A 22,942-nucleotide genomic window follows, 5' to 3' on the forward strand; every position below is an offset into this window, starting at 1 on the left:
TTCCAACACATCAGGCTACATCAGCAAGTAACTTATCAGATAAAACCTGTGACATAATAGGGAAAGTTCTCCTTTGTTCTTGAGTGTTAATGCAATATAGTCTAAATAGGTTATGTCCCTGTATATTTAGCAAAAGATAAAAGATATGGATCGATGCAATGCCAACTGTGACAGTAAGTGACATAGGACAAAAAGACCTTTTGTCAAACAGGCCTCTTGAGTACTGTGATTGAAGACTATGGATCATAAGTTCATGAGGAAAACCAACTATAAGCTTCTTTTTCCAAGCTTGCACACACACAGACACACAGGCTTGCATGCACATTTGATAAGCCAAGTAAATCTTTCAGTTTTTATACATTAAGGCTTATTCAAACTGGGAAGGTGAGATGCACTTGCCACCTACAAATAGCCTGTATATTTTCTTATTTACTGCTCTTTATATTTTAAACAAGTCAAACCTTTGCCAATTATAGCTTGACGCAGCTGGATACAGGTAGTTTTGCCGCTGTGGTTGTAGCTTCTAAGTCTGAAAGGGCTTTTAGGAATATTGGCACAAATTACAAGGCCATAAAAAGTGCGCACACACACACACACACACACACACACGCACACACACACACCATCAGATATGTCACCATTAGCATTGCATATTTAAGTTTTGCATGACGTCCTCCATCCCTTTCATTCGTCACCTACATTCCCAATTGTGGTTTCCTTAACAAATAATATATCCAACTGAAAAATGTCAAGGCACTCTTGATGTAACTGAAGACACAACAAACAGGAAAAATATTGTTACTAAATGATCATATAAGAAACTACACAAAAAACACTTTGCAGGTGAGACAACTTAAGATAATCTGGTTAATATACTCCAAATGAACTTCATCTAATCAAATAGTTTAATGATTTCTTTATCCTGTGAATACATTAGATATCTTATAACAGTAAAGTAAGTGATTTATAATTACTACAGCACAATCTTGTGTGAAGGCATCCTTCTGTTATTTGAACAATGAGACAGCTCGATTAAAGAAATTCTTAATTGCTGAGTTAGACTGAATGCCTTCTTTTTCTTGAATTTAAACAGTGTCAATGAAGTAACCATGACACATGCTCAAATTACTATTATAGGTGCGCGCACACACACACACACACACACACACACACACACACACACACACACACACACACACACACACACACACACACACACACACACACACACACAAACCTGTAAACACCATCCTTTAGTATCAGATGGCAAAACACAACAGACAAACAGCTAATTTAGTGACAAAATGTGTGCGGTTAGAATAGTTTACCTGTTTAGAATAGATACCTGAAAAAAGGTTATCATGGAAAGACAAAAAGGCAAAGTCTAAAAATATGCATGAATGGCAGGACGTTTAGGAAAGAACTTGGCAATCTAGTGAGCACAAAAGAAAATTTAGATTTTAAAATTGATCAACACTGATTTTTATGTGTTCTCAGGAATGTTGGATATACAGAATACAAAGCTTTAAAAAAATGCCAAAATCTGCTTTAAAGTAATCTTAAAGTCAGTTTTAGTGGATGCATAGCATGTCTTGAACAGCCAGTTGTTTTCCAACGTATTGTTTGCATATGTTTATATTTACAGTGGATGCCTAATCAAAAGTATGTGTCATTGCATGAGCAAGATAAGGGAACATTCAAGTGTTTCAGAAGTTTTCAAATCATCAAATAGTTACAATTTGCTATTTAGTTAGTTACTTTTATTACAATTGACTAAAATCCAATAGAATTTGTTTGTTGGACTCAAAGTCCAGCATAATCATGCTCATGCTTAGGCTGTACACACAACTAGTAAGACTTTGTAAAGGCCACATGCATGTTTCAGAACATTAGTCTTATGGACAAGAATAATTGTTGTGTTTATGGTCTATATCAGATATGCATATTAATTAAATTGTCATTATTATGAAAATACCTGCAAATACAGACCTGTTTAAATTCATCTACTTTAGAAGGAGGACTTAAAAAAAATAATTTGACATCACTGTGAATTACAAAAAAGGATGACAAGAACCAGCACAATTGAAGGCAGAATACACAAGGTGATATGGTCGTACAGTTAATAGTGACCTACTGAAAAACGTGAGGGCTGCCCCCTCTACAAAATATCAGTCAACAAATTGTGGGATTTGTAGACTGACGAAAACTGAACACAGTCTTGCAAAACCATACGTTAAAAAGATCTTTACATATTAATAAATGATGGCAGAAAAATCTATGCAAACAGTCAAACAACATGACTGCTACGGGGCAGCCCTCAGTCATTCATTAACACATACATGTCGTAAAATAACTGATAAATGATAAGTTTAAAGAAATCAGTAACTGAATGTACGTAAGTGTTTCAATGTCTGTTCCCTGGGGATCTAGAGCCCTCAATGTGCATAAAGTCTGTGAGCTGCCCAGATATTATCCTCTGACAGCTGTAAATTAGTAAACTACCTTAAACCTGTTGCTGATGATACAAACTTTCCACCTGTAGTTTTTGTTTTGTTGAAATTACATTGTAATCTGATAAAGTGTCTTTAAACTATCTTTTCACAACAACATGGTGTGATCTGTTATCACACTTCCTTCTTTCATCTCTATATAATTACTGTACAAACCACAGTATAATCAGTCTAATTCTGGCTAACCATAATCTCTCATGTCTTTAAATATATTGGCATTTCTCTTATTCTGCAACACTTTTGCAGGATTACTGCACAAATGAAAAAATAAACATTTTAAACTTCACATAAGGTGATTAAAGAGAAAAATACTCATACAAACTGAAAACAAAAAAGATATTGGTTAAAACTAAATCTTCTTGCAACAATAATGTGGGACAATGGAAGACGGTACAGGATACGTGATAGTTGATAATCTGTCAAACGACATGCGACAGCATTTAGAAAACGGTTTTACTTATGTGACAAGCTTGCATAAATAAATTCCACTTAATTTGGAGTAGTCACGCTTTAGGACATATTTCTATTCTGTAAACTCTTTGGCATCCAGTTAATACTCTGCTGACCACTGTCCGTCCATATAAACAAACCTTACCAAGTAACACTCATAAAAAACCACGTTCATCCAGTCCTTTGGCTGTCACTGGGTTCCATTTTGCAGTGGGTTTATTGCTATTATGGCCTGTAAAGAAAACAAAAAAAGAATAATCTTGTTTAAAATTTTTTTTTTTTACCAAACAAAGAAAACAACGGAATACTGTTATTTGTCTGTCTGTCTGTCTTTGTGTCTGTCTGTCTTTCCTTTTTCTCGACCGTTCATCGTTCTACTTCACACTTGGTGGGTGAATTGCTGTGGCCCAGAAGAAGTGCAGTGTTGAGAGCGAGCTTCTGAGACCTACGGGACATATTTATTAGCAGTGTGGTATGTACACACACTGTGTAGTGTATTGAGAGGGGACCCCTATTAATTGTTACACCGCCAAACGGCATGCTGGGTACAGCAGGCTCTCCGTCGCTCGCTACAATGCATTCAAAACAGGTGAAGAAAGAGAATTTGCATGTCAAATTGTAGCAAACAATCCAATCATCAGATGTAGCTTTTGGAACACACACACCTTTATTTCCAAGAAATAGCCTGGTCCCAAATTGCTAGCTGTTAGCAAATGACACGTGTACTCTAGCATGGTATATGTCATTATATTGTGATTTTGATATACGTAGTAAATTAGTAAATTGTCTTGAAGATTAATTGAGAAACAATTGATTTCAAAATAAACAGGCAGGAATCAAATCAAGGTACTTTAAAACATTGATGCAGACATCATCAATAATCTAATGTTGCCAAACATTAGTCCTGTTGATTGATATTAGAGAGTCTTACTTGTTTCAGGTCTGGCTTTTGGCACATCTTGTGATTGTGTGTCAGTGGCGAGTGTGTGGCTGGTATCTCTGCGCTCAGTCACAATCACTGTGCGCGGCACCGTGGCAGAGAGGACAAGAGGCCTCTGGTTGTGGTACTTGAGACGGTATGTTTCCGTCATACAGTTATCCACAGTGAAGTATGTTGTCAGAGAAACCTCCTGAGCTGGTGCGGCCTGTTCCACTCTGCATCCAGTCGGTCTCTCCTCACTTTCACATGATGATGGGGTACTCCTCTCTGGGTCAGAGCCGGACTTGGAGCTTGCATCTGAGAAAGTTCTGAGGCCTGAAATGTCAGGCTTCCTGTGAGGACTAACATAGGATGTGGATGAAAGACGAGGACTCGATGGCAAGGGTTCTTGAAGCATCCTCGGACGAAACACTGCGTGGCTTGTTTCACCCTGGTGAGGAGAGATCCGCTGGGTTGGTCGAAGGTGAGGTGACCCTGTCGTTCCGAGCTGATGCTGATTTTTCAGTTGGAGAGGTTCTGCAGTCACATTGCTGGGAGGGTGGTATGGCAGGGTCAGGTGTGAACACTGGGATTCAGAGGCGACAGCCTCGCTGTTGCTGGAGCGGTATGCGTTTTCTCTGTCCTCGGGTTCAGAGAGAGCGAGATCGTCGGAGCTGTTCCATTCTGAGCTGCTGGTTTTAGTAATGTGCCTCAGGGCTGTACTTTCTGCAGTGTGCCCCCTACAGTTTATCAGCTCCTGCTGCTCACTCTGCCTGTTATCTGAACCGGTGGAGTCCCTCTCTGAGGACACTGCTTTTCTGGAGGAATTAGAAGTGTACTTTGATTTCCGTCTACAAAAGAGAATGATGTAAATTAAAATTTAAGATATTGGCAATCCAATTTATGAGTCCATATATGTACATACTACAACAAGTTACACATAGTTTTAATAAAGGGCACCTCGAACTTGGACTGCACTTTAGATGTGAATGTGAAACTTGGTCATGGTTCTTTCCCTGAGGTTTGGGTTGATGTTTACCTATAAAATATAAAACAAATAGGATCAAAACATAGTAACAGAAAAAGAAAAAAAGAAACTACAGAGCTGTATAGCTGTCCTCCTTTGGAAAGGTTTATCTACTGTGGCGAGTAACTAGTTACGTACTGTAATTGCAAAAGTTCAAAAGGTAAATGTATTTTTATCTTCTGACACTACACTTTAGAGTTAAATTTATCACGACAAGATTAGAACATAGAAATCTTCAAAACTATGTCAGAAGATAAAAATCTCAAGGATGTAACAAATGAGAAGACATTTGGCATAAAACAAAATAGGAAGACAATAAGAGTTTTTTTGGGAAAAAAAAACAGGATTTGAGTCTGATTAATGACTTGTTTTCTTAGAATATAGAAATTAAATTCAGCATCCTGTGAATTGAATCCGAATGATGCAAAATCACAGATTTTAGAATTTATTTATTTTCCCCAGAATTCCAAGATTTCTTTCACTTAATCCTAATCGTCTTTCCAAATTATGAACCAGACATACATGCACACAGTTACAATGAAGCAAAATGAATCAAAAGTGGAGACCAAGCAGAGACAAATCATCTACACTTCTGACTATGAAACAATCTTCTCTCAGGACACAAGGTGGCAGTATTTATCACACTACACTTCCTTACAGCTGGATGAACCAGCCAGCACGAGCATCAAGAGGCAGCGTCGTGCTGAATTCCTTCCCTTTAAAAATAGATGTGTCATTTTTTTTCTTTGCTGTTGCCCTGGAGAGGCCCATGCAAGGATAAAAGCTTTAGCTGTCTGTTGGAAACACTGGCTCTAGATGCACATGGCCTTGATAAAGTATCAAGTGCAGCACTCTCAAAGCACTACATGAAACCGAAAGATATTTATGACAATGCCAGCAGCCTGGTCCAGCTATGCTATCTGAATGAGCTTTGTGGGATTATCATCAGATTAATGCCTGTGCAAGGCTGACTGGGTGAAGAGGTTTAAGAAGCCAGTCCAAGCTCAGAAATCAAACTTTAATTACTGTCACATTATCAACTCACACTTCATCTGTTATACTAACAGAAATATAGAGGAAAAAAAGAAAGTACTAATCTTCTTATTTTTTGAAATTAAGGTATGCAAGGTGTGCATTACGCAAAAAAACAAGCACATTTGCACAGACAGAAAACTGGTATATCTTATATTTACAAATCTGATCCGATCGGATTAAAAAGACTAAATTCTTATTCTTCCTTTTAAATCTTTTTCTGGTAGTATTGCAGATAACATGTGAGATATAACCAACTCTGACATCTTCTTTTATGCTTGATCATGTTTTCATTTTCACATCATGCTATTTAGTTTGGTGGTCTCATTCTATACTTGCTTATATATTTTTTTTGTGAAGGGTTACTTATTCATTTACCATTTTCCTATAAATACATTTATTTCAGTACAAAGACACAAAAAGGAAGCCCTTACAATGTTGGTCACTTACCATTGAGTGAAGGTGAGGATGTTATACTTGATTTGGCATCGCCACCTTTCTGGTGCAGCTGACTGAAAAAAAAAAAAAAGTCTTAACAAGTAATTATGAATTATTATTCATGTTTTTATGAATACTTGAATAGTATTTTGAAAAACACAGTCAGTAGAGCAACAATTAAACAAACCAATTTTCATGGTCTTTTGAGGCACCAAATAAAGCAAAGCACTTTGGTTAAATATATATAACAGAATAACAGAAGCTACATAATCACTGTCTGCTGGGGTCGAACTGAATTGGATAAAAAAAGGCCTTGTGTAGAAGGTTGATACTGATTCAGTTTTTTTTTGGTTTGAGTAAGCCATTAAACACTTCCATTAAATTTGAACTTAAATTCAGATATGTAATTATGTAATTTCTCTTATAGTCACCTTTAAGTGCATTTTCTCCAGATAAGTGCAGATGAGGGAAACACATTACCAAGTATTAACAGCTGCAAATAATTGCACTATTTTATCACTTATAAATCCAAACTTATTGAAACTTCTCAAATTCATTATCAATTTATTTTAACTACATCCTTCATTTGAAGGAAAATGACACTGGATACCTTTATAGCCAGCATTAGGGCTGCAACTATTGATTGTTTTAATTGGCGATTAATCTGTCCATTTGTTTTTTGATTATTTGATTAGTAAAAAGTAAAAAATGCCAATCAATGTTTTCCAAAGCCCAACAAAATGTCCTCAAATGTCTTGTTTTGTCCATAACTCAAATATAATCTGTTTAGAGTCATAGAGGAGACAAGAAACTAGAAAGCATTCACATTAAAGAAGCTTGAATTTTTTTTCTTTTTTCTTCTTAAAAAAATACTCAATATTAATTGATTATCAAAATAGTTGGCAATTAATTAAATAGCTGATAACTAATCGATCAATCGTGGCTCTACAGTGACATTCAGTACATTTCCGGAAAACATTTGTTATGAGATATTGCAATAATTTATTGTCTACTAAACTAAAACAACAGCTCTAGCTGTGCCAGGTGTGATGTTCCCTGGGGAAGGATTTAAAAAAAATCTGTATATTATATAAACTTAAAGTAAAATAGTGCAGTTTTAGCTTTTTTCTTGATGCATTGATATTATATATAGCAGAAGTTATTTGAAAGGTAACGTTAAGAGAACAACTGGTGTCTTCACTCCAGTTTTAGCCTAGTTTCCAAGGAAATCAAAAGTATTTTCCATGTGATGATGCATATACACAGTAGCGTCATCAAGCCTAAAACATCTCAGAATAACAAACTGGATGAGGACTGTAGTGAAGGATGTGTTCAAAGTAATGGTTGATCTATCTGTAGGGTCTATCTGTGGTCATTGTTTATTGGATAAAAACTGTTTCATTATTTTCACGTGGTGGAGACAATTACTGCATGAGAATGAATAAACGAGAGAATTAGGTAATTTGGGGGACACAATTAAACTTGTTAAAATTTTCTTTGATGAATTAAGGGTGTTTACCTAATTATCATGGAATTAGGTTGTAAAAGGATAGACTTAGTTTTTCTTAAAACAATAGTCAGGTGCCCATTTGTACACCGAAACAAGTTGAGCTTCCTTAAATCACCAACCATTAAAAGATCCCTTTCTAGTGTTCTTTCTAGGAGAACAAACTCCACAGGCTTAGTTCTGCACAAAAATGTACTGCATATGAACCATGAAGTTTATCTGAAGCTAATATGAGGCTTTCGTCATCCAAATTAGTCAAATCAAGTTGTTATCCATCAAAGTTACATTTTTTAGGCACAAAATTCCCTTCATTTGTTGCTGTTCCTCCACTGAAGTCAGACAGGTAATTTTGTACTAAAACAATAATTGTTTGTTGATAAAACTGTTTATTTGTCCAGCTCAGCCGGCTGAAGCCTTTTATTAATCTTCAGATAAACTAGAATGCATTCTAGCACAAAACATTTAGTTTTTCATCTCTTCTATTGAAAGCCCATCAAAAACTGATATTTTAATGGCCGTAGTAAATCATTACAGAAAAGCAAATCCAGTTTCAATGTTATTTGCTTTCCCCCAAGAAAGTAGTTTTCGGCTTGGTTGGTTTGTTTGTTTGTTTGTCAGCAGGATAACGGGAAAGTTACTGGCCCGATTTTCATGAAACGTAGTGGAAAGGTGTATCATGGGCCAAGGAAGAACCCATTAAATATGGAGCGGATGTGAATCCGGGGCAGAGTATTTTTTAAACTTGTTGACTTGTTAAAGGTATTTGTGTTGCAATCAAGTTATGTCGGAATAAATCAGTCAACTAGTCAATAAATTGATCGGCAAAATATAATCGGGAACCATTTGGATAAATGATTAAATGGCAGAAAATTATGTTTTTAGCCTTTCAAATATGGATATGTCCTGCTTTTCTCGGTTTAAAATTGTGTGAATCTTTGGGTTTTGGACTGACAAAACAAGACATTTGGACTTGAAAATGAGATGCACATATTACACTTTTTTCTGACATTTTATAGACTGAACTATTGATCGTTTAATCTAGAAAATAATCTGTAGATTAAAAGATAATGAAAATAATTGTTTGTTGCAGCTCCACTACCAATCTTATTTCATGGCTCACCTGATCTGTTTAATTTGCTCTTTGTTGACATACAAATACTGGAAAAAGTTATCAAAACTTAAATTGTTTAACTGCTCAGACCAATAAAAAACAATACATATTTGTAGCGTCCATGTTGCGTCCACATTATGATTAAAAGCTCATGAACACTAGCTTAGAAATCTAGACGCACCCTAGCGGCAGCAAATATAATTTGCAGCCTGGGTCAGTCTCGCAACTCTCTGTTGGCTTGCCAGCTGGAACAACCTAACTCTTGTCAGGCCAAACACATTGTATATACAGTTGGTGGGTGGGCTTAACATAACGACGGAGGAGTTGCGATGGTTCCGCGTGAATCCCCCATAGACAGTATTCTCTGCTGGACTTGGAGTTAAGCTTTTCTTTGAGAAAAGAACAAAGATTAGCACTGATGTCATTCTTAAAATAGAAAGATGGGTTTGGAGTTTTGCAGACCGGATATGGCAAAAGTTTAATCTACATTGCTCTGGTTGGTTGTTGTGCTATCCTGTTGCGTGCAGAGGGAATTTGAAAGACAACCGCTTATCCCGCCCCCTGATTGAGCCCTACTAATGGGGAGTACCCAGACCCAAAATCTTGATGTGGGTCTGCCTTGTCAGGCTACATGAACATACCAAAGAACGACTTCTCAACTTGGGAAACGGAACCATCTGAGGAGCATGTGAATTGGCCTTTGCAGAGTTCTGTGCTCTCCAATTACCATTCTAGTTGTTAGTTGTTTAAAAGGCAAACTTGAAAAATCGTGAATCAATTATTCTTACCACACTTGTAGGAAGGTACTCCACTACTCACTTATTTAAAGCCATAATAACTTGGCGATTTAGTTAGCTTGTAATGTTCCCACTTCTTGAATCTAAAACCTCAATTTGTCCTTAATAAAAAAAAAAGTAATTGAACAACACAGTTGTTTTTTTTACCTTTGCAACTGTGCGTCTGGTGTTAAGCTCTGGTCTTTAACAACAAAACCATCAACGCCAGGCGAGTCGGGATTGGTGGAGCCACTGCTGAGTCTATCGCTGCTCTCATAGCCAGACTCTGTCCTTTGTATGGTCCAGGTATCACTACGCAGCAGTGTCTTGGGGCCACCCTTAAGTCTGCTGCCCCTCTGTTGGCTGGCCCTGCTCTCCGACTCCACAGAGCTGTGGCTCTCAGTCTCATGCCGCTGCTCATCCTCATAAATTGTCATTAACCACTTTTGCTTCCGATCTTCTCTGGTTCGTACGTATTCCCGCTCTCGGTTTTGTTCGGTGTGCACTCTTTCCTGTGATGAAGGCTTACTGTGCCGCGGGCTGTCGTGTTGCTGTTGACGGCGCTGCTCCAGTTCGTTCAGCACACTGTCCACATTTAACACCTCCCGAATGGGTCTCCAAGTGGACTTAGATTTATTGCGGCTGCCTTCACTTCTACCTTTTTCCAACTGCTCCTGGCAGCTATCCTGATCATAGCCACTTAGGGAAGTGTTGTTCCTCCGGCTGTGTCCACCACCCTGCATACCAAAGGATTGTCCACTTGGCTCCTGAGATCCTCTGCTTGAATGGTTTGATGACTTCTCAGTGCGTGGAAAGCTTCTACATTTTTGGTCCACAGGGGGCCTCAGTGCATTCTCTGGAGGAGATGAAGATCTTGCATGTGCCATCTCTAGAGAAAGGGGACACGGATTAATGATCAACATGCTCTGACGTACAGCAGTTATCTACACTGACTTGCCTTTGTATTTCTTTGTCTTTGCCTCTACCTTTGTGTTGTGATGGATCTGTTTTCCGATGACCTCGATCCTTTTTCGTTGTTTCACTTGGCCTCTGCAAATTCTCCATGACAGGTTCCTGTAATTTTTTAGGACTGCCAAGGTGATGTTTCACTAAGAGAAAAAAAGATTGAAATAGCAGAGAAGTGGTTGCTCATGGATGTTTTTTAAATTGTGATTTATTGTTTTCTGTAAGTAATCAAATGTAAGTAAGCAAAGTAAGCAAATGGTTAACGACTGCTAATTCCTTTTGCCTTCATAAATCATCATGGAGTATGAACGGCCAATTAGGGTAAAACACGACAGCTTGCTATAATTCCACACATTTACTAGAGGTGTTAGAGCATATCTGATGTCAGACAAATTCACACTGTGTTGTGCTCTGAAGGTATTAGCTTAACTAACAGGGTCGGCTACCCAGACAGTTTATTTTGGATCATGTTTTGGTCATTCATTTCCAATTTAAATTCTGCTATAATTTTTGCAATGTTTGCAATAATTTTTCTCACCTTGGCTATTTGCTGCAAACAGAGCCAAAAAATATCTTACCAAAGATCAGATTCCAGTGCTTCATTAGCAATGTTAAAATACACTAAGCTACTGCTGCCACAATGCCAACACGTGTTCTTTCTTTGCCTCTGTAGCATGCAAGTCACGGTGAGAAACAAGAGATGCTGTGATTGCGAACCCCTGCCTCCAAATCAGCACATTCACCCAACAGCTGCACTGTTTCAAATTTATTTAGTACACACTTCATCACATTCATGTAGATTGAAGTTATGCAGAGACTATCAGGCTTAGAAATGCAAGTACACACTGCAGGGCAGTTGTCTTTGTTAATTGAAGTTGTAAAAGTGGATAGATAATCTACCACCATATTGTACTGCAGGGCAAGAAACAATACTTCAGTAACCTCCATATAAACTAATTTAACAAAAGAGACAAATAATACAATACCTAAATAATACATGCAATATGTCTAATAAAAAAAAAAACGAGCCCTATCTCACTCTATAACAAAGAATCAATCACTTACTCTTATTTTCATGAAAACAATAATCAGGTCCCATGCCAGTGTCAAAGTGTGGGCACCACTCTAAAGCACAACAATTCATCTAAACGGGCAAGGCGCCATTGCCGAAAAAACAAGCAGATAAATAAATGGAGGCAAATGTCGGAAATGTCTAGGGGAGGAGTGAGGACCATAGAGCAGCAGTGCGTTTGGCCACAAGAGCAGGGATTAGGGAGGGAGGCGTGGGTGGTAATCTGTGTGCAACAGAGGCATCATCCTCATGTCAAGTTCAAGCCAGCACACAGGACAGGCAAATCTTTCTGCCTGCAGTTTAACAGCAATCTCTCAACCCAGATGCAAACCATAACTGTAATTTGCAGAGGAATATTAATATGCTCATGGGTACTGATATTTGATGTTTAATTGTACTTAGTGATAGCTTTATACAAATTGTTAAGATGCTCTAATAGATTGGGATTTATGGCAATGAAATTATTAGACAAATTGTAATAATTCACCATATTGATCCCTATCATGAAATCTTATGAATCATCAATACTGAATGCACTATAAAAACACTGATGTCTGGCAGCAACTAACCTCTGTTATTAGAACAAAACACTGTTTACATAGGTAAAGTGCAGTCATAAGATAACCTATTTAATCTATCTGTATACAGCAATTAAAAGAACTAAAAGAACATTGTATATGACTATAAGGCATATGTTTGTGAGAATGTGAGTCGTGTACAGTTGCATTTATGCATCATTTTATAGGGTACCTACCTTGACAAAGTTAACTTCTGTGTTAACAATACTATGATAATGAAGTGAAAGTAAAATTATACATTAAATGTGCATAAATGTTCAAATCCGCATTTTAATTTATGTGATCATCTTGGGGTAAGGTGACCAAGCCATCATTATAATTACGTTATGGTAGTTATTGTATGATACCATGGGTCATATTTGTTTCTGATTGTAGAGTACATGTAAAAAATGTTGTATTACCTGTAGCAATGGTATGCAACATTTTGATTGCTTTAATAAGTGTGTATATATTATATATTGAAGTGATGATGTAAAGGCCTCACAGTACCTAAATGAATATATATGCACAGCTGAATAGATACTGCTTAGAATTGTTTCTAAACTGCAGGTTTACTAGTTGTTAAAGTAGTGAGGTAATATTTATACCAATGGCATCCAAAGACTTCTCACCTAACACAAAGTTTAAATTAACAAGGGCATTACCTCCAAAATAAACAAAACACTTTACAGAGATTAACATGTAGTCCAAAGCTTTCAACAAACAGTAGTGAGAGATTAATTTACTTCTGTTTGGCAACTGACTTTGGCCTAAGTAGGATAATCCATGATGAGGTTTGTTGAGTAAGCAGTAATGCATGACAAGTTGTACTGATATAAGAAAATAATGAACTGTTACTAAAAGAGAACAGCTGCGTAATCTGTCACATTGCTTGTTGGGGTTTGAAGGGTTGTGAAGCCTCTATTTCTGACACCGGTATTACTGTATTTATATTTCAAAAATGTCTATACACACACATTTTGAGTGTCTGTCAGAAGTGCAAGGATTAGGAATGCTAATAAGTGGAGGATTATCCTACCTGACGCGTCACCATTTATTTGCGCTTTGTAACGCGGACACATGGTAGTTTGTCTCGGTGCATCTTCATTAGACACTGGAGATCCCTCTGGATTGGTGTAAAATAAAAGAAGTGGCTGAAAATGTCCCCTGATACATTTAGAGGCAACATCTTTCCATTTTGATCCAATCTGGGGAAAAAGGAAAGTGTTATAAAAAAGAGCATTAACACACTGCAACAGGTAGTACACTTTTGAACAGGGATAAAACAGCTTGATAGCGTAGAGTTCCTAACCTCCTTTACAGTAGCATCATCGAAAAACATCCATTTTGAAGATTTAGTGTGATAGGCAAAGGCTGAGTAATGTTTACTCGAAAAACAGATCATCCCCACCAGATGAAGCTCACTCTGTTTGGCATTTTCGTCCGTGACACGGTTGAAAAGCTGAAATAAAGCAAATTGAGATCAAAGTTTGACCTTCATATCTTTGGCAGATGCTAAATCCTGTGAGAATATAATATGTGTGGGTTTTTGATACTCTGTTAAAGTGTTGTGTCTGTTTTTTTTTTTTAAAGATTACAGCACACTGACCTCCATCAATACCAGTTTATGGACACAAATCATACAATAGCTGACAGCTGTGATAATTGTAATTTTGTGCATGAGTAAATGTAATTTTTGCATAAAACTGACAAGAATATCTCTATAATAATTTTAATGTCTTTAGAATAATGACGCATTTAAACACATTTCTCCTTGTCATCTGGTAAAGTTTGCCTCAGCTCTTACCCCACACAGGTTTAGACTTGGGCCAAGGGAGCGAATGACATTGTCCATGAGATCAGACTGCTCAGCATCCCATACAAATCCAATAGTGACAATCTCTGGACAGTTCATGAGCACGCGGCGGATCTTGATACTTTGACCACAGTTGCTCTGCAAAATAATAGTAATATCAACATACATACAAGCAGAACAACAAATCCTAATTATACTTTGAAATGTAATAGTATACAAAAACCTTCTCCGTGCATTTTCTCTAAAGGGTAGTACATACATTTTGGGAAATAAAATGAGCATGTTAATATGTGCTCAAGACAGAGGTAGGTTGTTGTTTTTAGCCTATGTGTTGCTTAGAAAAAAGACTGGAAGCGGGGGGAAACAGCTAGCCACTGTTAATATTCTTGGATGTTTTGGGAATAATTTTGATAGCTAACTAGAAGATACATTGATATTAATATGAATAAAGTTTACACACACAAAAACAAAGATACAGCAATAGAATCAAAAGGCAGAAACCAGTAAGAACCAAAAGGTAAAAAGTGCTACACAAAATAATTAACAAATCAAAGATACTGGAATAAAATGAACAAGACAGAAACCAGTCAACACGGACACAAGATAAAAATCGAAAACGTGCAGCAAGTAAAAGTGAAATTGATCTTTGTTTTTAAATGTCAGCACTAAATAAAGGATTAAATTTCCCCAAATGTCAAAGTAGTTTGTTGTAGATTTGTCTCTGCCTCTCTATTTCTCGCTAATGCCCACTCAAGAGAAAGACACTGGTAGCAAATACAGATGGGAGAAAAACAGTAGTTATACCCCCTTACTTCTATTTATATCCTAACACTACTCTGGCACTGTCTCCTTCAGGCCGCTTCAAGTGCAGAGTCACAGCATAAAGCACAGAGTGTACTCTGCAGGGCTGTAATAACCATCTTTGTGTCCATGTTACAGTAGCATGCTAACTGTTCAGCTGAACAGCTAAATTGTTCATTAATAGCTGCCTGTAACAAATCAGCATTTACTTTAATTACGGCTAAATTCAACAAAGCAGCAGAACAGGGAAAGATATTGGGCCACTACTTCAAGATGTCTGATTTTTTAAGAAAAAAATCACATGAAAATGAACAATTATGGGAAGTAACATACCGGGCAGCTTCGCAGGTCACCTGTGTTGTTTGCTGCCTGCAGCAGTTCTCCAAACATGTCTGACCTGAGCCGCTCGTTCTTCCCCAACATGCGATCGACCTGTTGGCTGTGCATAAAAACAGAGACTGTATCGATACAGTTGGTCCCAAATATCATACTTTATCATCAAAACCTTTCCGTATTGGGTGTAGGCATGGACCAGTATACAATTCTGATGGTATAATATATGATAGTATACATATACATTTTTTCCCATTGAACACAATGTATTTTATTTTTAAACACACTGTACACTGGCAGGGACAGGGATTATTAAAATGTTTCTCTCCTTGACCTCTCATGAAAAACAGCTAATTTCTTAGGAATGGTATGACGGAAATGTTAGTGGTTTTAAAACCTTAACTTTTTCAAGGTTTTTTTTTTTTGCGGTATACCTTGAAAACAATAACCGGCCCATGCCTAATTGGATGTACGACATTCAGTTACAGACAGAAACTGGGTAGCAGGCCTGCACGATTAATCATTATAAAATCGCAATCTCAATTCACCTTTTTCACGATTTAATTTTTATATAATTTCAATTTTTTTTTCATGACTTGGATTTTTATTTAATATTACGAGCTGATTGCATCACAAATGCTACTACTTTCTTCTGTGAGTTTTAATTATAGACTGTAAGAAATAGGTGTTAAAGGGCTCCAAAGCGCTGCAGTGCTCTCTTCACTTCTCTTTGTTTCTGATTGTAGAGTACATGTAAAAAATGTTGTATTACCTGTAGCAATGGTATGCGACATTTTGATTGCTTTAATAAGTGTGTATATATTATATATATAAGAGATGATGTAAAGGCCTCACAGTACCTAAATGAAAACAGTGGTGTGAAAAAGTGTTTGCACCCTTCCTCATTTCCTGTTCCTCAATCCCTTCTCTTCACTGAAGCCTCTGTTGTGATGGCTTGTGGTGCTGCCCAATGTGCTATAGGTGCCAAAAACAAAATCTATGTTTGGTGCTGCCAATCTGTTTTGTTTTGTCATGGTTCATGTTTGTAAGAAACATTACATTTTTTTTGGAGAAAGAAATCGTGGCAAAGAATCGTGATATCAATTCTAAGCTAAACAATAGTGATTCATATTTTTCCCCGTATCATGCAGGCCTACTGTGTAGTAATCAATGAGAATTGGGACATACTGTGCACTCCCTGAACACTTTATTAGGTGTACCACAATCCAATACAACATATATGCCACAAATTCTACCTCTAGGAAGATTTTTATCTTCAGTTTTGTTGACCCTGTCAAAGAGGTGTAAATTACCGATGTACTAGGTGGTGGCAGTGTTGAACTGGTCAATATTATATTGAAATGTGTTTCTAGTATTTCTCCCCCTTTTTGTAAACGAGGCAAAACATTAGAAACATTAGAAAACCTAACCCCACTATAATGCAGTCAATTAGACACCACTGCCAACTACAACCTCAATAATAACATAAATGTATTCTATACTCTTCGCTTGCAGAAAGTAGCTTGAGGAAGAATTGTGCACTTGTTGCACAAAGGAGAAAAGAAGCTTTGTATTTAAACTTCAAATTATGAGAAAAGAAACAATAATTTGGCAACAGGGCCTGAAATTAACTACCCAACCACCCGCCAAATGCGGGTGAATGTAATAATGGCGGGTAACACTGTCAATCTACCTGCCACATTGACATGTAGCCAATGAGAATTGAGTGATGATTATTTTATTTTTTTTGCAACTGTTGTACCTTTACATTTCAAAGAAGTCCACCATTTTGTTTCATTTCGTAGATTTTAGCTAAAAATGTGGGGGCACATTACTGGAGTAAAGAGGCCAGCAGAAATGAACAACTAACAAAAAGATGAGCGTGAGTTAAAGAAAAATAAAAGAAGACTTTTTAATACAAAGTGGACAATTGGCAACAACGGCATGGTTCGTGAGGGGCTGATTTATGACAGCAGTCAAAACAAATGTTCTGCAGTGACTGTTGTGTGTTTGGCTCAGAGAAAGCAAAGTCAAATCCTTTTGTAATTGATACTAAAAACTTTAAATTAGAAGCAGTTAAGGATGACGAGTCTTCAAAAAGACACCTTTACACGATAACTTGTAAACTTAACTATCCAAGACTCCGCATCCGGAGGCCGCTGCGGTCAAGGCATTGACGATCGTGAAAGCAGCGCAGTTGGAGAGGATGCAACTGCTGTTCGAAACGTTCATGTGATTCCTGTTTTCACCTTTATGAGGCAAAATAAATATGGCTGTTAAAAAGTAAAAAAAGTTAACTTTAGGCCCTGTTTGGCAAGGTCAGCCCTTGGGAAAATTAGATCCAGATATCTCATTTAACACTGGTTGTTTAGGTGTGACTGATCTGAAGCTTAAAATTGCAATCAAATAATTTTCTAGTGACAATATTTAATACTTTGACATTTAAATCGGGATTAGCACTCTGGCCTGATTTTTGTAACCCATTTTTTAAGCCATGGCAGTAAATCAAGCACTCACCATAAAGCAGTTGTTGAGACATAATGTACGAATTCTGTGAATGGGTGTGGGTCTGATGATGCGCCACAGCATCGACACACAAACTGCAAAAGAAAAACTGCGTTATTTTAGAAATTACATTTTATGTTTACTTTTTTTGAGGGGGAGGGGTTACAGTTAGAACAGCTGTGGAAGTCTTTCTTTATTGCATATTTTATTATTAATATTCTACCAACAGTAGTGGTCCACATGTACCTTAAATCAATAAACATGTTATTACTATTGTTTTGTAGCCTATAAAATGAAAAATATTACACCAAAACATCAGTTACCTGCTCATAAAGCATCATTGCAAACTTCTGATGGGTGATGCACGATTTGGATGAACAAGCATCAGTTGCAGTGTCTGAAACTATGTGTAAATGAATTCGCTCCAGGATGTTCTCCTAATATACAAGAAATAAGAACAGACAGTCCAAAATTACTATTGCGCAGTGTCAGTGAATTAAGAATTGACTGCTTTTTAACCCATGACCTGAATATACACAACATGAACAACTATACAAATAAGTGGATTTCAGATGATCTAGGCACTACACAAAGATTAAACAAACAAAAGGTGAAGTCAAAGGGCGGATTTATTCAACTAAGTCTAATATACAATCCTAACAGGGCTTAAATACTCTAAAAAGCAAGAGGCCAAAGTGCATCATTTACATACGGTAGAAATAACCGGTGATAACACAAGGCCATGGCTATTTGTCAGTGATCTCTGCTTCTTTTTACCTTCAGTGTCAGAGAAGGAAGTACCATGGGGTTATTTAGTATGCAGTTACAGTGGAAATGTCTTCCACTGGAGGTAACTTTGATTAAAAGCCAAAAGCACAGTGTCAACGTACAAAGCACTCAGCAGCATCATTCATCAAGCCAAGTTGGAAGCGTTGCTCATCCTTAAAAGTTTCAGCGAGGGCGTTACGGAGGCTGTCGGAGGGGAGCACGCGCTCTCTGCTCTGCTGAAACTGGCTAAAGATGCTCTGAAAAAGAACAACAATGATTAGTTATTGTCCTAAAAATGAACAGAATTTGGAGAACTAAATTTATGACTTCATAATCTCAGAGAATATTCAAGTTTTTATTCTTGAAAATGTACAACTTTTTTCACAGAATATTACCCCCCTCCCATGGACCTAAAACGCTGTCATAGAAATGCAAACTGTTGAAATAGAAGTGTTTAAGAATACTACAAAAAAATGCCAGGTTTAGATCAAAGTGCAGAAACATAGAAACCTTTAAAGCACAGAAGATGCAGGCATCGCCGAGACAGAAGTGACCTGAGAGCTGTCTCAAACTTCTCCTGAAGATGTCCAGCTGCCAAAGCACCTGTAAAGTTTGACAAAATCAAAATACTGACACGCACAGAAATACATTTCAAAGACTTCAGAAGCTCAAATTGAAGAGAATGAGACAGACTACCATTTACCATACCAATTAACACTGAATCAAATGACTTGGTTTAATATAAATAAGTTGCTCGTACTGCCAAACCCAATGAAAGTTATCACTCAATTTCGTCACATCAGCTTTTCGTCATTTTTAGCTCATTATTTTGGTTGGCTGGCCCACCAACCATGCATAAAAAACATGGCCCGCTCACACACCTCATTGAGACAGTGCCAGTAAAATAATGAAAAAGGAAATCCAGCTAAGAAGCTATGGGTAGATATTTTATCCATTAGCTGACAGACCAACGTATTTAAAAAATAAGTAAGTGAATGTTGGACGGTGCCAAAAAAAGATTCTATCCATATTGTTAATTTTGACGTGAGTAAAGTGAGGAAGATGTTTCCTAAAATGCCAAAAGAATGAGATTGTAGAAGCTTGCTGAGGTGGTTTAAGAGTCTACTTCTGCTCTCTAGTGGTCACACACCACTTTCTTCTGCAATACATTGCAGCGTTTTAAAACTAAGTTTGCAAGAGGAGAGTGCAGAAATGTTTAAAGGAGAATTTGTTGTTTTCTCTGTTTGAGCACTGTGACTGTTTTGTATGTTTTTTTCAGTGAAGTAATTTAATTGAAGTTTTAGTTCAGCAATTTGGAGCAGGTAGAAAATGGTTCTTCACCTGAACAGCACTGTTTAGGAAGCAGCTATTTTGCCCGGGCTCATTCAGCAGGCCTTTGGTGAGTGCGAGAGACATCATGCTCCCAGGCTGGTAGGATTTCTTCAGGCCTCCTCCAGGTTTTTTAAACATCTTCACCCATGCCATGGAGTTAGAGCCTGCAACTGATTAAAAAAAATCGAACATGTACTGTATCTTATGTGTGGTTTTTCACCAAGAGGGTGCTTTCTATGTCTTTACAAACTCATTATTTCATATATCACAATATGTTATGGGTTGTGGATATCCACTCAAAACATTCTGAACACGTTAAATCCTTCAGTGCATTTCCTCATTCGTGTCTATAATAGTAATGATTTAAAATGTAATTATCATTGCATGGCACTATGGAAGCATAATAAGCAACCCTGGATGAAAAAATGGGTTTATCGTTCACACAGTTTTCATTACATCACTAATCCCAAATGACTGATTTGGTGGGTTGCCAGATTAATCATGACATCTACCTTCTCCAGAGTTGGGGGGAGACTTGCTGGACATGCTGGGAGGTGGGAGCTGGTGCGCTGGTCTGGCCACAGGCTCCATCCATTTCATCCCCACGCACCTCCAGAGCGGTTAGTTGAAAGCATGGTCAGGATCAGCCACAGGGCAGCCTCATTCTGGACATTGAACAGTAACTGGACAATATCTGAGGTCTGACAGGTGGGAAGGAAGAGGTAAACCAGAAACATGCTTACACGGTTGAGTTCACAGTGCAGCAAACGAGGCAGAAGAGCAGAATTGCCACTGTTGAAAGTAGTGCAGTAATTGTTTCCCGCAGCCTAACATAAACAGGCAAGTCCAGTGCAAAGCCTGCTGAATATAGGAAATAAACATTAAGTTTATTCCAACAACACCATGGAATGTAAATACTATTGAATCTCTCTACTCATTTATAAATATATTAAGAACTGAACTTTGAGTAGTGTCCCACTTCTATGACTGGCAGCCTTCGCAATTTGCAATGTGACCACCACACCGGCTGATGCAACAACATTTGAACTGTTTTTCATTCTTTTAAACATGCTTATAAGACAACCCGATTAACCTTTGCTCCATGACTGCATTCTAATTAATATAATTAGACTTATAGATATTCAGATGCATTTAGGTCTGTTTTTAATGTACAGTATTTGTACTTGACCGTTCCATTGCTTCATCATTGATACACAACATTTAAAAATAGAAGTGGAATAATATTGCAAGAGACAAAATTACTTTATTTTATTACATGCAATCATGTGCATTTTGATTTTATAAGATAAAATACACATGAGATATATATTTTTATTTTTTATTTCATTATACATTAACAAATCTAAAATGGTGCTGAATTGCTTACATTCTAATTTCCTAGAATAATTTCCTAGGATAGTGTACAGTTTGGCTTTGCGCTGTAACACTTATGGATATGATGATAAATATTGTGAACTCTGTGAACTCTGTGAGCAACAAGGTCCCACACTTCTGGTTTGTTTACATTTGCAATGTTTAGGGGGGAGTAAATCTGTGTTTCAATGACGATTAGACGAGTAAGACACAGAATTGTGATTTTTCAACGGGATGTCAAACTTTTACAGGCATATCTGAGGCTTATTTGTAACCTATAAGTTATGTTATTTAAAAAAAGACTGATTACAGTACAAGCCTTTAAGTCATTTTCGGATCACAAAATGACCTCATAATTATTCCAACGTTATTACATCATAGACATTCATCTTTAAAGCCGATATTTGGTGCCAGTGCCCACATGTGTTTAGTTCACCAGCCTCTCTTACAACATGCCTGTATGGGCCTGTACGGTTTAACATACGCGCCCATCTTTGCAGTCCGGTTCATTAAGATGACATGAATCATAAATCTTTTACCTAACCGGCTTTCTAATGTAAAAAAAAAACAAAAACAAAAAACTAAAGCTTCGATGAGCGCGCTCTTACAGCAGCAGACATGCTGCCAGCGTTGCACCAGCCTGAACTGTATGAGAACATCGCCCGGTCAGCGACAGTAGGCTACCACAAATATGCCGCAACTTGCATTCAGGCATTGCCAAAACAATTGCTCTGCCGACTCACCTTAAAGGGAAGCAGATCCTCGATTGCCTCCAATGAAGGCGCAGGGCGGTCCAGCTGTCAACGCGCAAATGCCAGTACTTCTCCCCAAATCCTCAAAACAAAACCGGCTAGAAAACACTGCAGATATGTCCAAACGCATGTAGCGCACTATCTGTCATAGTGCAGCATTGTCAATCCCTCCGACACACACGCACACAGGCGGCAGCCAGAGCCACACAGACCCGGGCAAGACTGTGTTATTTCGGTGAAAAATCGTCCCTGTTTTTCTGTACAAACGGGGCCAGTGATTGCCTGTGCCAGAATGTCCGAAGCGGATTAGTGATGATTTGAGACTTGAGAGGTCAAACTCCGCCCCTAGTGTGGCCTCCAGTGCACTGCTGCTGTATTGCAATCTCCAATCCCTGCATGGCAAACTGTGTGTGCTGGCGGAAGGTCAGACTTCCAACTTGTCGTGATGATGATGAGAGAAGACATCACATGACTGCACTGGTTTCATAACCATGCAGCACTGTGGGGACTAAACCCTGCCTATGTGTGTGTGTGTGTGTTTTTGTACATGCACTTATACTTAAATGTCAAACAACAGAACGGAATATGGCTTTATATTTTGATTTGAAGGGAAATACTGAAATGTGTGAACATGCCACAATTGCCATAACAAGCAGAAGTTATCATGCTTTCATCCTCTTTGTTATCATTGTTACACTAGTGCAAATAATGCATGATGACAATCCTTCTTTTTTATTATAACAATTTAAATATTCTAATTCTACCCTTTCTGTCTCTGTGACCCTGCAGTGAACATGAAAATAAAAAACTTGGAATTTAGACAGTAGACAACTGGTTGTGCATTCAAGCCACAGTCAGCTAAAAAATTACACGCAGTGACTGGAGTATCTGTTTTT

The 22,942-nt window shown here is 37.6% G+C and overlaps 1 protein-coding gene across 2 annotated transcripts; it reads right to left on the reverse strand.

Moving 5' to 3' along the window:
* Window positions 1-1,458: 1,458 nt before the first annotated feature.
* On the reverse strand, window positions 1,459-22,457 carry usp53b (ubiquitin specific peptidase 53b). 2 transcript variants are annotated; one of them, XM_034889624.1, is made up of 17 exons: window positions 22,038-22,457; window positions 20,433-20,614; window positions 19,930-20,090; window positions 19,099-19,191; window positions 18,711-18,845; window positions 18,144-18,257; window positions 17,833-17,915; window positions 15,316-15,421; window positions 14,173-14,319; window positions 13,678-13,827; window positions 13,405-13,573; window positions 10,757-10,879; window positions 9,939-10,659; window positions 6,389-6,450; window positions 4,840-4,918; window positions 3,892-4,730; window positions 1,459-3,192 (listed from the first exon to the last, which is right to left on the reverse strand). In XM_034889624.1, exons 2-17 carry the CDS (start codon window positions 20,518-20,520, stop codon window positions 3,116-3,118), a joined length of 3,147 nt encoding a protein of 1,048 aa, XP_034745515.1. In that variant the 5' UTR covers window positions 20,521-20,614; window positions 22,038-22,457; the 3' UTR covers window positions 1,459-3,115. The 2 variants fall into 2 exon arrangements, with proteins under 2 accessions (XP_034745515.1, XP_034745505.1); XM_034889614.1 differs by having other exon boundaries at window positions 20,433-20,621.
* Between the last annotated feature and the right edge of the window lie 485 nt (window positions 22,458-22,942).

The sequence above is a fragment of the Etheostoma cragini genome, chromosome 2 (genome assembly GCF_013103735.1).
Source record: "Etheostoma cragini isolate CJK2018 chromosome 2, CSU_Ecrag_1.0, whole genome shotgun sequence".
Lineage (NCBI taxonomy): Eukaryota > Metazoa > Chordata > Actinopteri > Perciformes > Percidae > Etheostoma > Etheostoma cragini.